Source organism: Symphalangus syndactylus, chromosome 4 (assembly GCF_028878055.3).
Source record: "Symphalangus syndactylus isolate Jambi chromosome 4, NHGRI_mSymSyn1-v2.1_pri, whole genome shotgun sequence".
NCBI lineage: Eukaryota > Metazoa > Chordata > Mammalia > Primates > Hylobatidae > Symphalangus > Symphalangus syndactylus.
In genome coordinates this window covers 121,515,847-121,533,515 of record NC_072426.2, presented here as the reverse complement: position 1 = coordinate 121,533,515, position 17,669 = coordinate 121,515,847, and the positions used below count along the sequence as shown (strand labels likewise).

The 17,669-nt window shown below is 37.9% G+C and overlaps 1 protein-coding gene across 3 annotated transcripts in view; it reads left to right on the top strand.

The window, feature by feature from the left end:
- Positions 1–17,669, top strand: part of NR3C2 (nuclear receptor subfamily 3 group C member 2) — a 363,201-nt gene that overhangs the window by 163,442 nt on the left and 182,090 nt on the right. For 2 of the 3 annotated variants that reach the window (XM_055276070.2, XM_055276066.2), the window contains one exon: positions 15,199–15,338. In XM_055276070.2, coding sequence (XP_055132045.1) covers positions 15,199–15,338 — 140 coding nt within the window. Of the gene's footprint in view, positions 1–15,198; positions 15,351–17,669 lie in introns of all 3 variants that reach the window. The other variant, XM_055276067.2, reaches the window with a different exon arrangement.

Genomic DNA, 17,669 nt, shown 5'->3' with positions numbered 1-17,669 from the left:
CTTGGTGGTACATGCCTGTAATCCCAGCTACTTGTGGGGCTGAGGCAGGAGAATCACTTGAAACTGGGAGGTGGAGATTGCAGTAAGCCGTGATCATGTCATTGCACTCCAGCCTGGGCAACAAGAGTGAAACTGTCTCAAAAAAAAAAAAAGAAAAGATAAGATTGGCTTATCTACTTTATAGTAAATTGAATTCCTCATATTGTCTTCTTTGCTTTTATGATTTATACTTTGGAAATAAAAGTAAGCCCTTTTAGACTTAATTTTAGACCTCAACAAGTTTTCTTACCCTACAAATGTATAGTAGAAAGTTCTCTTCCACCCTAACAAATCTATTTCCTACATTTAATTTCTTACACTTATTAGAAAAATTCATCAACTGACCTGTGTACTTTAAGGTAACCCTTTGCAACTGTGTCATAAGCAAATTTCTAATGATCTTTCCATTTAGTGTGGCTATAATTAAGTTAAAAATAGTTTTCTCTGCTTAGAAGATAAACAGTGAAGTTAGATGTGTACTTTAGAATTATTTGCCCTTTATCTCTGTATTATTCCGTTTTCACACTGTTATAAAGAACTACCTGAGGCCAGGCATGGTGGCTCATGCCTGTAATCCCAGCACTTTGGGAGGCAGAGGCGAGTGGATCACCTGAGGTCAGGAGTTCGAGACCACCCTAGCCAACATGGTAAAACTCCGTCTCTACTAAAAATACAAAAATTAGCTGGGCGTGGTGGTGGGAACCTGTAATCCCAGCTTTTCAGGAAGCTGAGGTGGGAGAATCACTTGAACCCAGGAGGTGGAGATTGCAGTGAGCCAAAATCATGCCATTGCACTCCAGCCTGGGTGAAAGAGCGGAACTCCGTCTCAAAAAAAAAAAAAAAAAAAGAAATGAAAAAACTACCTGAGACTGGGTAATTGACTGAGTCCATTAAACAGACTTAATCGACTCACAGTTCTGCATGACTGGAGAGGCCTCAGGAAACTTACAATCATGGCAGAAGGCAAAGGGGAAGCAAGGCACGTCTTACATGGCAGTGGGAGAGAGAGCAAGAGCGAGTGGGGAGCTGCCCAACACTTTTAAACCATCAGCTCTTATGAGAACTCACCATCAGAACAGCATAGGGGACACCACCCCCATGATCCATTCACCTCCCACTGGGTCCCTCCCTCAACCTATGAGGATTACAGTTAGCGATGAGATTTGGGTGGGGGCACAGAGCCAAATCATATCACTCTCAAATTTATCTGTGCCATTATTTTTCTTGAAAATACATGCCATTGTGAGGTAAATTTGCTGACTAAACCTATATACACCTGTCTTTCTAAGACTTCAATAAATTATTTGCCATTTTTCTTTTTGAACACCGTTTGTTCTTAACAGGAGATCCCGTAAAACACTTACTATGTTTGGAAAGTTTTTGCTGCTTCTGGCTACTTGTTATTTTTATAAAGATATTATTTCTCTCCGTTTCTTTTCTCACCTGTATTACCTTTTTTTTTTTTTCTCATGAGCTGCCTTTTATACCTGTCAAGCCCACTGGTTTCTCTTTTGCTGAGTGTGACGTGGCCAGGGCTGGGTTCCAGTGCTCCTAGTGTGAAGCTGGCTTCTACAGACCTCAAAGTTTATCTGCCCTTGACATTGTTATCCACATCTGCCCCCCAACTCCATCCCAGCTGCACCAGCTGCCTTATCTCTTGCTCCAGAGCGTGACCCCCCTGTGCCCACTGAAGGATCACTGTGATTCTGTTGCCTGGTTTCTGATAGCCCTTCCAACTTGGAGCCTTGCCTTAGTCATGCTCTGTGCCCACTGGCTCTAGCTAGTTCCTACCCTTGACCTGGGGTACCTTCTCTGCTTCTCGTTGTCTTTCTGCTTCCTGACCACCTTGCTGTCTCAGCCCTGTGTTCCTTCTCATGTCTGAGTTGGCTCTTCTAAGTTGCCTCCTGTCCTTGTGATACACTGTGCTGGGAACACAGCCAGCACCCCTGGGGCTGACTCCCTCGTTTTTTGTAGCCCTTTGAAAATTGTATTTCAGTTTGGGTAAGTTTTACTAAATTAAGAAAAAGAAACCCAAGATGCCATCTGATCCCTTAACATTATTTTACTATATATAAAAAAATTTAGTGACCATAATCTTTAAAGCTTGGTAAATGTTGCTTAGGTATATACATGTGTGTATACATGTGGTTTTGTCACTTATATTTCAAAATATTAATCTCTTTCTCGCAAAAAAGTGAATATTCTATATACATTGTTTCAAGCACAAGAAAGGGAATATTGCCATAGATTTCAAAATCTTCATCTTAAACAGGCATTGGTGGTACAGTTTTAATAGAGGAAGATATAATGTCCTTGAAATCTAGTAAAAACATCTAGCAGTCTTAATTTCATGTTCAAATGTCATTGAAATCAAACATAGGAGATTTCATCAATCTGACTTTAGGTATTTCCATTTAATAAAATGGAGGGAGAAAGGCCAGACTCACTCATATCTTTGTTGTGGGTGGTCAGGTGGTATTGACGACTGTCCTTCTTTTTCTCATCTGTCCCCGATCCATGGCAGAAAGACATTTGAAGCAAGACGGATCAAAGTGACTTCACTATTTCTTGCCTTCTTGCAGTTAAAACCAAAGAAACAGCCTACTTCAACTTCTTTATCTTTTTCTATCACTATTTATAGGTATACTGAAGTCTTTTTCTTTTTTTGCAAACGCCAGTGGAACTACTTACTTCTGACCCCTAAACAATATTATGTTTGCTTTGATATGTATCCCATTTGCCTTGTTTTCAAAACCTTTTTCATCTTTTCTCAGACCTGCGCCAAAGACAAAAGCCTAACTTTTATTTTAAAAACTTCTGAAAAAAAAATCCATAATTGCTTTTAAGAGTGTTAGGCAAAAGATGAAAGTTATTTAGGTATACTTAACAATTGTCGTTTTTAAGTACAAATTTTTGTAACCTTGGAAAATACTTAAATTGAGCATTAAAGCCAGTATTAAAAATATGGATATCTTTTTATTTGAAGGACTACCACATGTCACTGAAGGCAAAAAAGACTAGAATATAGACTTAAATAAATTCCAGGGGTCCTTTCACACACTTACACACACACACCACAGGCTTATAATAATAATAAAGGTATCTAATTCAATCCTCACTCAGTACTCCTGAGAGCACTTTCTTGAATCTACATGATTTTTATCTCATTTATAAGAAAAGGAAGTTACATTGAGTTAATTGAATTTGGAACTTTCATTTTGATTTTTCTTGCTTTCAAGAAAACCTATTTTAAACAGGCTTGATACATTTTTGTAAGAGTGAGGAGGTAATGCAAAATTGTCATAGAAGTTAATGTATGCATTAATATTCCTTTACTTTCCAGGAGAGATTTGTCTGCAAACCCCCACCACCCCTTGCTATTCCCTCGTACTAAAATATGAGTTCTAAGTGTCAGGATTTTTGTGTGTTTTGTTAGTTGATACATATCAAGAGACCTAGAACAGTGCCTGGTATACATTAGTTGCTTAGTGGTTGTGTTGAATAAATGAATAGAGGGAGAAGATAACTGTTTCAATACTTGCTTATTGCTCATAATATATAATCTACAGGTTTAGGTGGATATTTGGAAGTAACTATCCTTATTCTTTAATACCAGGACAGCAACAGAAATCAGGTGAGGAGGGAGGTATTAGCTAGCTAATGAACGAGCTAGAAAGAAGCCGGGCCCTGATTAGTTCTTTCTTCTTCCACTCCAACCACTGGCAAATATCTAAATAGTCCTTTTAATTTAAATTAAATGTTTAAGTAATTTTACCGTCTGTTCTAATAAGGGCCAAGTATACCCACAGCTCCGCTAACGTGATGGATTTTTTTCTCAAAGCCAAAATATGTATGAGAGGAGGATGCAGGCAGGTGGAAAGGGGACACAGATGGAAAGAGGTAGAGTATTTGGTAGTTTTCACTTTTTTTTTTTTTTAATTTTCCTTAAAAGTAGAGTAGAGTGCAAGACATCTAGAAAAGATGGTGGCTAAGGAAATAAACATTATATTTTTATGTACTTTCATGTGGCCACATGGAGCACCACTGGTTCAGTGTGTGCCGAAAATCTTAGCGGCCAAAAAAGAGCCTTTCTGAAACCTTAGCCTTCAAATATTTGTGGAGGGAGGAAGTCAAAGAAACAACCCCAAACTTCAAACCCTGAGAAAAACAAAAGACCCAAAGAAAGTACTCAGGATTCCTTCATTGTTCTGGTCATGCCAAGTCAGGAAATGAGCATTCAGTTTGGTTTATTAAAATCATTTTTAAAGGAGCATTTTCCCTTGAAAAGTGAAAACAGTGAAATGGATCAGAAAAAAATAGCAAAGCATATGAAAATAATAACAACAATAAGAATTTTAAAAATAACTGCTCAAATTCGTGGAGAATGTGATCATGGAAGAAAACTCTGCTGTCTGGGAGTGGAAGAAGCAGTTTCCAACTTCACCTCCATACTTTAATGTTTACCCTTGAAGACCTATGACCACTATACTTAGTATATTGCCCACATTATAGTAAAGAATAATTTTTATCTAATTGGAAATGCTATCTTATAGCAGAATCTGGTTTTATCATTAAAGCCAGAGGTCAGAAATGTGTTAAAGTGAACCGTAAGAAATTCCTGATTTTGCAAACAGGATTTGAAAACAGGTAGGAAACAGCTATTTCCTATGGCAGCTCAGTTAAAAGTGAGCATAGGAAACCATTTTTGGAATAGTACAGCATTAATTCATCAGTCCTGAAGTATATTGGGGCTAGACTAGAAAAGGTGACTCTGAATTTCTTTGCAGAGTCCGTCATCCAAATCTATTGACTAGTGCCCTATGGTTGCTCTTATTTAAAGCCTCTGCTGTTTTCTGCTGGGGGAATTCTTAATGAAAAAATACCCAAAGACTTCACTGATGATTCAGAAGCTGAAATGTTAAAGAATGAATTTATTTGAACCCATTCTTTGATGTCATCTTAAGATACCATTTTAAATATTTTGAGGAGTGGTAATTCCGCTCAAAGTCAGATAGTAGGTTTGAAATAAATATGGTGTGGTGTCATGTCAGCAAAAGCGCTACAGCATTGCCATTAATTGTCGTTAATGACTGTGAAGTATTTATAGATTTTTAGAATGAGCTTCTGTAAACATGTTCTCATGTAAATTTCTGAAACAATAAAAGATATCCTTTTATCCTTTGTGAAAAGCTTACTGTAAGAGAAGTAGAAGAGAGGATGCAAGTGGATCGATGGAACAGTGTCTGTGATCTTGTGTCTCAGTCACACACACAGCATCAGTAAGAGGTGGATTGAGAGGGCAGTACCAAGGGCAAAGAAAATGATTATTTCTACAATGTGAGGAAAAACACTAGGGGAAAAAGATGTTTGAAGCTTTGATTTGTTAACTACATTTATAGAAAGAAGCCATATTTTGTTGCTGAGAAAGGTCAGCATGATGAAACACGTTTTACATCAATTTTTTGAAAATGTGGTAAGCAAAAAAAAAAAAAAAAAAAGCTGAAATCAGTAACTTCTAAATAACTCGTGTTCAAGATTCACATTAGGTCCGGTACCCATCAGTCCTCAGAGTCTCATGCCATCTGTATCAGCATCTAAGTCTGTATCATAATGTAAGGATAATATTAAAGGGGAAAAAGTTAAATTATGGCACATACACATGTGTACATACATAATCTTTTTCAAAAGCAAAGCCACTGTGTTTATGAATAAAAACACTCAAGCATTTAGTAGTCATTTTCTTAAAATATATGTTGTAAAGTACTGATCTACAGATGAGGCAGTAAGTTCATGATTCCTTCCCTGAGGATTCTGAATAACTTATAATAAATATAAGTACGCTCACACATGCCACAGATTGCAGAGGCAAATAAATTGTGCCGACAGGTTTTTTTTTGTTTCTTTGTTTTTTTTTTTGTTTGTTTTTTATACATAGATATAGTCATTGTATCAGCAACCACTGATTGGCATATGCATGCTCAGTAAATATTTCTGGAGATGATTTGATGTTAAATCTTTTTAGAGATTCTGTATATGCTCAAGTGCATACTATCGGATATAGTTTTATGACAAAGACAACTTCCCTGAGTGTGGAAAATCCTTAACAGAAAAGATGTGGAGTGATATTTTTTACTTTAATATAGTTTACATGTGCATCTTATACATGTGCATATATGCTTAAAAACTACCATCGATAAGGTCAACAGTATCAACAATGGCCACATCCCCATGGTGCGCCTTCAGTCTTGTCCTCTTGTTGACAGTTGATACTACACACAGTCCACCATGGATGCTTTTCCCTCCCTTTGATTCCCGGATTCTGCCTTATCTTGCTCCCCAACTTGGACTTTTCTTCCTCAGGTTTGTTAGCAAGATCTTCTTTCCCTGCCTAACCAGAAATGTTGGTTTTTTTGTAGATTTCTATCTAGGATCTTCTCTACTGTTTACTTCAGCTTTCGGATAGGCTCAGTCAGTCATTGTTCCAAAAAAGAACATGGAGTCCTTACTCTCTGAGGACAACCTGTCTTTTAAGTTACATTCCAGCCTTTCTCTTGTTGAACATGTTTTTCAAGCTTGCCCTGTCCAATGGTCCCTGGATTTTTCAGTTCACTAGGCCTTTATTCATTCATTGTCTCTATTGTGCATATTAAAAGTTGTTATCAGTCACTTAATTGTATCCTTTAACATCGTAGATTTTTAAAGCCATTTCTTCATTTTCCATGCCACACTGTTGGTTGCTTACCAGACATTTCGACTCTTTGTCCTAGAATCATTAACACTTAATCTCATGTTAGAGACCCTCCATGATTTGGGCCATTTTCCATGGTTGTCTCTAAGGTACAGCTCCTTGAGTTTTAGATCTCGGTGTGTTTTACCATCATCTGCACTTGGCCTAATTTTTTCTTGACCCAGCTCCAATTTTATCGTGTACCAGTACCCCAAACAAAAAAGTAAATTGTGGAAGACTAATTGTCATCACTGTGCTTTAAATTATTTTCCAAGGTATTTTTAATTATTTTCCAAGGTATTTATGTCCTCAAATTTTCTCAGTTTAGCTGTAACTTTATTAAAAACAGCTCAGGTTGTAAGGTGTACATCAATTATTTAATTCCTATCTGTAGTGCATTGTGAATCATGGCTTGAGAGGATGAACCTTATTTAGTTAGGAAGTATCTTCCAAAACATAAATGATTCATTTGTCAGCAAAGATAATATCATAAAAGAAAATATAACATAAAACAGCTCTCAAGTATTCCCCCTAAATAATGAGAATATTAGAAGGAGCTGCTTCAGGTTAAATATTGTGACTCAAGGCCAGGCACAGTGGCTCATGCCTGTAATCCTAGCACTTTGGGAGGCCGAGGCAGGTGGATCACAAGGTCAGGAGTTCAAGACCAGCCTGGCCAAGATGGTGAAACCTCATCTCTACCAAAAATACAAAAAAATAGCCAGGCGTGGTGGTGGGCGCCTGTAATCCCAGCTACTCAGAAGGCTGAGGCAGAGAATAGCTTCAACTCAGGAGGTGGAGGTTACAGTGAGCTGAGATTGTGCCACTGAACTCCAGCCTGGGCGACAGAGCGAGACTCCATCTCAAAAAAAAAAAAAAAAAAAAAAAAAAAATATTGTGACTCAAAATACAAGCCTTTCAAAACAAAAGGAAACTAAGCAAAGAGCTTTTTAAAGTATATTTTAAGTGTATTGAAAATAAGAATTTCAGTAAAACAGTTGTTAAAGGTTGATTTATGTTTGTTAAATGTATTTTTAAAAATATTGATGGTTTCCAAATCCTTCTGTTTCTTAGATTTAGTGTTCTGTGTATAAAAGAGTATATATTTGAATCTCAATAATTATTTATCTTAATGATAAAATGTGGCTGTTCCCACCCCATACACTGCAGACACCAGGGGAGCCAGAATTCTTACAAGAAATGTTGAAATCCATATGCACACAAAGTTCTGTTTACTGTATACAGTAAACAAACAATATGGCTATTGTGGTATTATTTTAAATAATTTTTAAAAAACCCTTTCTTCTGCTTACCATTATTTTACAAATTAAAAGCCATACAGAAGAATATAATACAGAACGGTAGAATTACCTGTAGGTCCACTATTATGACAGCCACCATTAAGAACTATAGATCTAACTGAGTGTGGTGGCACGTGCCTGTAGCCCCAGCTCCTCAGGAAGCTGAGGTGGAGGATCCCAGGAACCCAGGAGTTCTAGCTCAGCCTGGGCAACATAGCAAGACCTTGTCTCTTTAAAAAAAAAATTAAAAAAAAAAGAATTATAGATCGAATGGTAATACTAATTAATCATAGCCAGAATTTAAATAACATTATTTGCCAGACACCGTTCTAAGTGTTCTTGAATATATTGAGTCATTTAATCTGCAACGATATGATGTGGTAGGACGTTTGCTATCACTACCTAACAGATAAGGAAAGTGTGGCACACAGTTAATAAACCTGACATATATGGCTCCTAGTTTTTCCTTTGGGTAGACTATAATTCTGTTATCTACAAAAATAGGAACATGTCATCCTCTATATACTGTTCTGCAACTATCAGGTCCAAAAGAAATTCCCCGTAACTCTCCAAACTGCTCTTCCCCTCATCTTAGATATCAGTTAATCGTGTCGCCATCCAGTATTTCTGCAAGTCCTGTTGATACTGTCTACTTTAAAAAAATTTCTCTGAATTAGCCACTTCTCACTGTCTTTACTACTTTTACCCTACTTCACACCATTATTATCTCCTGCCTGGACAACTGCAGAAGCTTCTTTGGCTGGTCTGCCCATGTCCAAGGCCACCCACTTCTGCAGTCCATTCTCCACCCAACAGCCACAGTAAGATTTTAAAATGTTAATCAGGTCATGTGACCTGACTCCTTAAAACATTCCAGAGTTCACAGCACTCTGATGGCATGCAGGACAATAGTCTGCCTCCTTAGCCTTCCAAAGCCATGGGATCCAGCCCCACCATCTTCTTGGACCTCACATCCTGCACCCTCTCATCTTTCCTTCCTCCTTATTGACTACATTTTGGCCCCATTGCCCTCATTTTTCTCTCTGGAATGTGTTGCATTCATTCCTGTCTCAGAGACTTTGCACTTGCCCTTACCTTTGGCGTCTTCATGTGGCTGGCTACTCTGTCATTTCAGTATCACCAAAGAAAGAGGCCTTCTGGGCCTGGTGCGGTGGCTCATGCTTGTAATCCCAGCACGTTGGGAGGCCGAGGCGGGCAGATCACAAGGTCAAGATATTGAGACCGTCCTGGCCAACATGGTGAAACCCCATCTCTACTAAAAATACAAAAATTAGCTGGGCTTGGTGGCAGGTGCCTGTAGTCCCAGCTACTCTAAAGACTGAGGTAGGAGAATCGCTTGAACCCGGGAGGCGGAGGTTACAGTAAGCCGAGATCACACCACTGCACTCCAGCCTGCAACAGAGTGAGACTCTACTCTCAAAAAAAAAGAGGCCTTCTGGAGCTATTTTATCTAATGGATCCTGTCTCCCCCACCCTCCTCGTCCGATCTCAGTGTCTGTCATTTTCTTTGTAATACTTCCCTCTATCTGAAATTATTTGTTTACTTCTGTATTGTCTCTCTATTCGCCACGACTATAGAAGTTCCATGAGGTTAAGGACTTTTCTCCTTCTAGTTTTTCTCAGTGCCTAGAACAGTGGGGCCCACAGTAGACTTTCAATACTTGGCCTAGTTAATGAATAATTTAAACACATCAGCATGTTCAGATCAGTATGTGAGGGTGTTTACTGATCTGCTGTTTATATGGTCCTCCAAATTGTCACTGTGCTCTAAGATAGGTGAATGAATGTTTGAATTGATTACATATGGAAAAACAGAAAACACTGTAGCCGGTGGTGGTGGTGGTAGAAGCTTTTATCTGATTAAGTAATAGTATAAGAGATAGGTTTGTTTAATTCATATTGAGTTTAAAAAATACGACTATTTTTTATATGAAGAATTTCTAATCACTGAAAGTGGATCAATCACTACTGTTTTGTTATGAAATTACTGTAAGGATGGGAAAGATAGTTTTACATATGATAATTCCTGGAACAACACGGTGCCTTAGAGATTCTCAATGAGCCAATTTCTCCAGGCATTTTTTGATTTGTAAAAAATCATTTTTTTTCTTACATAGCTTCTTGTTACTTCTCCCCAAGCACCATCCTTTTCGGGAAAAACATAGCGCACTAAGTGTTTTTGATGATTGGCTAGTGTATTTCCTCCTGACAGTCACCAAAATCAGTATAAACCTTTGGTTAATCTTTTCTGTCTCTTTACTGAGTCATTAGAAGCAGTATATTTAGTACTGAAAATAGTTGCAGCTTGCTTGTGTTTCCCTAAGAGAAATACTGTCTTTACAAATGGAAATATAATGTTCACTCATTTCTGCCTTTATAATATTTTAACGTTTGTATAAAATTCTCTGAACTACCTTTGCTGATGATAAACTTCTTTCTGTGAACAATGTTTCTTTGATTATTAACCCCCAAAATGATGAGTTTGGGTAGTTTTTTCTAACTCTTCAATATTAAAATGGTGTGGAGGGATGTAGAATACCATCTATTGCTTACATTTATTCAGACATTTTAACCAAAATCAGCAGCACAGATATTATATCAATGTAAAAAAGATTTTAAGCATCATATAATTAGCTGATTTAGAAAGAATAATATTTTATTACATTTTTTATGTTTGATCCAGGTCAATGTTTACTGGGTTTCAGAATATGTTGTTTTTAATTTGAGTTTGCAGCTCAATTTGCATTAAACTTGATCAGGACAGGCTATCCCATTTATTTTTATACTTTTATCTTAAAAGGATATCTTGAAAAGGATCTTAGCTATCATCTGTTGAACCTCTTTTTGCTGAGAATTATGGCCCAGAGAGGAGAGGTGATTTTGCAAAGGTTTCACCAGTTAATGGCAGAGCTAGAACTAGAGCCCAGGCCTCCTAACTGAGCTTCCATTCCTGTCTTTGATCCCTGCATGTTTGGCCCTCAGTTTGGGCTTTACATCCTATGTGTAGATGTTTGGTAAATTTCTTATACTCTACAGTTGAATTTTGACGTACAAATCACTAAACATGCTTTGTATTTTAAAGACATTCAGTGTCTAGGAAGAAAAGTGAGTTCAAGATCTGCCCCCCCTTTTGTGATGTGTATAATCTAAATGTGTTTCTTAAAATTGGATGCAAACAATTTTCCAACCATGTGCCATCTTTCAGTTTGAAAGATAACCACATGATAGTGTGTCAACAGAGACTAGAGTTTTCCAAACCCATCTATTTTTGTGACCTGTCTCTTGTGTTCATAATGCATATGTTTGCAAGACAGCTGGCTGAGCTTCTGACAATAGTCTGTCCCTGGATTCTTTTTTCCCTCTGTGCAAAGCTAAATGAACCATATGGGAATTGAACTGATAACCTTGGCCTCATTAATTTACCTTCTGTAAAATTGCCTTTTGTAAATTTGTGTTCTACTGTAATGAGATTAGGAGTGCGATTTCATTCACTCAATAAATAGTACCAACACTGGGTTAATGGCGTTGGGAACAAAGAGATGCATACAATAAAATTTTTGCTGTCAAGGGATTAGGATAAGTGCACAAGTCACTAATACAAGAGCAAGAGTGGTAACTGCTGAAGGAGAAGGATTAGCAAAATGTGAAGGAGTTAGGAGAAGGGAGAGTGGTACTTCATGCTGGGGGAACATCAGGGCACTTTAATGATGGACAGGGTTTCCAGTGGGAGTGAGGGAGAGGAAATGCTAGGTCCTGTAAACGGTAGTTGACCAGAACACTTCAACAGGGATGTTGGCATGTGCTGACCATAAGGTTAAGCATTATGATTAGACCCTGAAGGAGAAGGCTGATAGTAGGGAGAAAGACTTTAAGTGTCCTACTAAGATTTTTATTTATGGTGGCATTCAGAAGGGATGATTGAAGATTTCTAAGCATAGAAGTAATACAGTCAGAACCTTTATCTTCAGATTCGTCAGCAGTCACTGTAGAATGAACTAGAAGGAAAAGCTAGAGTTATGGAAGAACCCTTGGGAAGTAACAAGGGCCTGAACCAGTGTTACCAACCGTGGGATGCAGAGAAGCTATGTGAGAGTTTGCAGAGCTGGACTGAGCAGGACCTGGTGGTAACTGATTAGATTGGATAGTTGAGGGAAGAGTACAAGATTTGAACCTGGGTAACTAGCAGATGGCAGTACTCTTTCACAACATCAAAATCTGGAAAAAGAAAGTAAATATTGTTTTGAGCATGATATGCTCAAGAAGCTAATAAGGCAGACTTGAAATTGGAACACGGGGTAGAAGTTGGAGCTGGCTGTAAAGATTTGGAAAGTCATTCACCAAGCGAGCTGTTTGAAGCTAGGATTGTGGATGAGATCATTAAGGGATAGAGTATAGAAATAAGAAAAAAAGAATTAATGCATAAGGGTCATTCTGGCAGGGGCTGGCAGGGAGTGGCGATGGTGGGGGGGAACAGAGCAAAGAGAAACCAGAAGATCAGCTAGGAAGCTTCTGCAGAATCCCAGGTAAGAGATGTTGACAGCTCGAAGTAGATGGTGCTGGAGGAGTTTTTGGAGATTGATCAGAATCTGAGTATGTTCTGTGGATAAAATGAATAAAATTTAACAGATTCAGGGCTGGGGGTGTTGTGTGAGAGAAAGAGAAGAGTCAGAGACGAGTCCGTGCTTTTTAGCCCAAGCACGGACTCTCTGCCTTAATCTAAACATGGTGTTCTCCTCATGCAGGTGTCTATGTTCCAATTTCCCCTGTATATAATAACATCAGTCCTATTGGATTAGGGGTCCACTCTATTCCAGTATGACTTCATCTTAACTAATTACATCTGTGCAACCCTAATCCCAAATAATGTCACATTACAAGGTACTAAGGGCTAGGACTTCAGCTTATGAACTTTGGGGGGACATAGTTCCATCCATAGTAGTTGCTGTTAACTGAGAAGAGGATATCTGTGAAATGAACACGTTTGGAGGCAGGGAACGATCCACAAAGTTTGCCTATGTTAAGGTTGAGGTGCGTTAGACACCCAAGTGGAGATACCAAGTGGGCAGTTGAATAAATGGGTCTGAAATTCCAGGGAGGGGTCTGAGCTAGAGATAAATATTTGGAAGTTGCCAGCATATTGGTGATATTGAAAGCCAAGAGACTAGATGAGATCACCGAGAAAGTAAGTTGGGATAGAAAAAGAGGAGAGTTCCAAAGACTGAAGCTCAGATCCCAATAAAATAGTACTGGGATCAAGGCCCACAGAAATGTCTAATAAAAATCCCGCGTATGCTTATAGTTGTGAAAAAGCAATTACATTTTCATGATGATTTTAAGTTATATTCTAAATATTTACAAAGCCGTGGTGTTTTCTTGTGAAGTGTAAGACGAGTCAGACAGGGTATGGATTGAGTTTTACTGGCTAATATGTTGAAGAAGTTACTGGTGCTAAAATGGAATGTTTTGAATGCCGTAAAGAAGTCAAAGGATACCAATAAAAATAATAAGGAGCACTTTTCTCAGAAGGAGAAACAACTTTGGAGAACATTATTTCAGTCCTTGATTTAAGAAGTCATTTTCTAGAAAGGCAGTCATGCTCTAAGCAGCTGTATAGCTTGTTCTTTCCTCTGTTTTTCGTGAGAGTATAGTTCGAAATACTTTAAACAAATATTCACGCATTATTATCACATTTTAGCAGACTTGAAAAATAGAGAAATCTTCACTGTAACATAACCATTTTAGACTTTTCATTGACATTTTTCCATGTTTCTGCTGTTTGGCATGGAGGCAAAAGCTTTGACAGCAAGGTAATAGAAGTGACATACAGCAACTCTATCCAGTTTTCTGAGCCCATCCAGCTCCCATTTCTCTGAGCCACTGCACATTCTTCCACCTCTGCCCCCTTTCTTACTCTGGCTCTCACCTAGTCATGCTTCAAAACTCAGCTTAGCTGTCACATTTCGGGAAGTGTTTTGTAATTCCTTTATTCACGGTATGCTGCCCCCATTACCCTGCACCATAGCACTTACCGTATTGCACCATAGCGCTTACCATAGTGCACCATAGCACTTTCCCCAGTTCTACTTTATGAAGTGTTGCTACTAGATCTTCATAATAGTTTATGCCCCCACCAACTTTGAGGGCAGAGACTGGATTTCTGTATTTTTTTTCTCTTGCTATCTTGCACAGGACCTGCAGGTAAATATTCAAGAAATGTATGTGGACTGCAAATTGAAAAATCAACTTGTTTGCCTGCTTGGTACATGTCTAAACTGTCACTGAACTGATTCCTTATCAGAAGTTAAAACATTTTGTTTAGGGAGTGTCATCAGCTAACATAGTACTACATAATATATCTTGAGAAGATTCCCCTTAAAAAGTATTCAAACAGATTGTTGCCCAAAGGGTTACGTTTGTCCCTAAAAACTGTTTCCCAGAGAGCCATTTGGTTTCTTACCATGAAAGATACCTGAGATATTTACCGTTTGGCTTTTTGTTTTATTATTGGCTGTGTCCCTTCTAATTAGTAAGCAAAATGAAGTAATTAGAACACATCTATATAAGATAACATGAAAAAATGCAGGAGCTTAGAGGGATAAAATTACTGGCAGTTGAGACAAGATAATTTTTTTTTAAATTAGTGGATTATTTTGGAAAGAGGAGGTTTAAAATTCTTTTGGCATAATTGAGATATGTGAGTCTGAAGAGTGTTGAGTAATATTATAATAGTTCTTTGATGCAAAAACAAAAGGACAGCAAATACATCCATGATGACTTCGTTCAAGATTCTTTGCCCTGCCCACTTAAAGTGCAAATAATGTGGTTTTTTGATAAACCTTCTCCAAAAATAGGAAAAGAAGGAAAGAGATTTACATTTGATTATTTCTTATTTCTCAGTACTGAGAAGAGGCTTTGCTACACAATAGCCTTGATAGCATTGCTCCACTCATCGGGTTTTACCTTTATTTTGCTAAGTCACGTATTATGTGGCCATTACATACCTAATTCTTGTATCGAACCGTGATTATTGACAAATTTTGAACTAAGCTGTGCAGCATGTTAAATATGCCTTTACGGTGTAGTTATTTAAATCTCCATTTCTTTCCCCAGCTCTACTTTACGAAGTGTTTCTACTGGATCTTCAAGACCTTCAAAAATATGTTTGGTGTGTGGGGATGAGGCTTCAGGATGCCATTATGGGGTAGTCACCTGTGGCAGCTGCAAAGTTTTCTTCAAAAGAGCAGTGGAAGGTAAATGTTCATGTGGGTGTTCCTTTTACATATTTTTTCTAGTGTGTAGTTTACTTGTACAGCTAATGCTATCGCATTATTGGGAATTCTTCAAAAATATTTTTTATTTAATCTGTCAGTGATAAACAGTAATAGTGCCTTATATAAAAACCACCTGGAGATTTTCCACAGAGCAATATTTAATGAGCAAGATTTGAAATTCTGAGCAAGGATCAACCAAAGAAGTTTTTTTGTTGTTTGTCACGGTTTGTTTTTCAGTAAGACTCAGAAAAATAATTCCTTGTCATCGTAAATTTAATTTGTGTGATCTGGAATAGTAGTTTTACTAGGCACACACAGAATACATGATTTCTGCCTTTTCTGCGTTTCTGTATAAATATGTGTTTGTGGCAAATTAAAACATTAATATCAGAATCAACTCTGTGATTTGTGTTCCATACAGAATAATTTCATTTACCAGCTGGTTCAAGCTCCAGGTCCCTGTGTGAGTCCCGCCTTTATTCCTCCTGAAAGTTTCCAAATGAGCATATTAAATGAAAAACCTGACTGAGATTCACTATGCATAGTTAGGCTAGCTTTTGCTTCTGCCCCAAAAATCGTACTCCTTAAGGAGAAATGGTCTTTAATTTATTTTTACCTTTCCCCATCCTCACTTATAAGCAGTTGGTTACCATCAGACTTAGACCAGATGATTTTATTGATGTTGAAAACTGTGTCTGGTGAAAGTGTAGAATTTTTGCTATTAGTAAAAGATTCATTGTATAATGGACAATTACATTCACTAAAGGGCTCCACATGGAGACTCCCTAAGGTTTATTTCTCAGGGAAGTTTTCTTAGAGATGATTTGGTGCTTCAGAGGCTTAAACATAAGTGGCTTGAATGTTTTCCCTCTATTTTGCCAGAGACCACAAGGTCGTATCTTTAGTTGTGGAATGAAAAAGTTAGCCAAGTAGTTATTCTTTCTCTTGAGATTGATTTTGCATTAATTGATATAACATGATTTTTACATTATTTACACTATTAATTATTTGGTAGTCCTCAAACCTAGCATTGAATTGGTAAAAGGAGCTCAGTAATTCTTTCTCAGGATTATGAGCTCTTGGTTACAGGTGACAGAAAATTCAGCAAACTGGCTTAAGCACCAATGGAAATTCATTGGCCTACATACTGGAAAGTCCTAGTGTAGGCTTGGCTTCAGGCAAGCCATGGTCTTAAGCCAAGTCGTTAGAACTCAATCCCGCTCCCTCAGTCGCTTGGTTTTGTTCTGGCTCTGTTCTCATGCACGTTCTGTCATGGTGCTGAGACAGCTACCAGACCTCCATTAAAAAGAGGTTTTCTGTTCCTAGCAATTCCTATAAAAGCTCCCGGTGGAATCTCCTCAGATTGAACTTGGCTCACGTGCCCAACTCTGCCCCAGTGCCTGTGGCTGGAAAATGTGGTGATCGGATAGGCCGGTTCTGGCTGGAGTCGGACAACCTGAACCATCTAGACCGAGAATGGGGAAGGACGTTTCCCTTAGGAAAATGTGGGTTCTGTTACCAGAAGGCCAATTTTTCAGAAAGTAGGAAAAATAAATTTGCACAGTACTGAAGTCAGTTTGCTTTTGTGAGGCTTCCCCTGCCTCCTTCTCTCTTTCCTTAATTAGATGATTGGTTCAGTAGAAGATAGATAGGTGAAATTTACATCTGGCATCTTTCTAAGGCCACTTTGTGCTTTCCAATACAAGAATTCCCCTTTCTGGCTCACTTAATTAGTAAACAAAGTAAGTGGTATGTCAAAATAAAGTGATGTGGAGAAGGACATTTTGGAGCAGGCAGTTGGCCAGCTGGCCCTACCTATAGATCCACCTTCATGTCAGAACCCACATTTTGGCTATTTGTAGAATCTGCCCCTTCTCTACTTCTGAAGCAAAAGGTTTCTAGAAGTTCTTGCTTAGTTTTTCTTGTTTTAAGTGGTTTCTGTGGAATTACCTAGGGAATTGTTTTTATAACTCAGTTATAAACATACAAAAACCTAAATGCAGGTGCAACTTTTTCCTTCATTGGAAAGCTGATCGATCCATGGATAATGAAACTTGGTGAATGCCTTTTAAGACTTGTATTAATATAGTTTATTTTGTATTGATTTGGGAATTAGACTTTAATCATTCACCTGCTTGAAACAATGCTGTAAATTTAAAATCTATATTTCATGAGAGTAAAGACCTATTCCTTTTTGTGTTTTTGTATTTTTTGTTAGTTTACTCTTATCCCGTGTGTATGAGAGAGATTAAATATGTGAAAAAGATGGCTATCTTTATATAAAATATTTTTAATTAACAAGAGCTTATT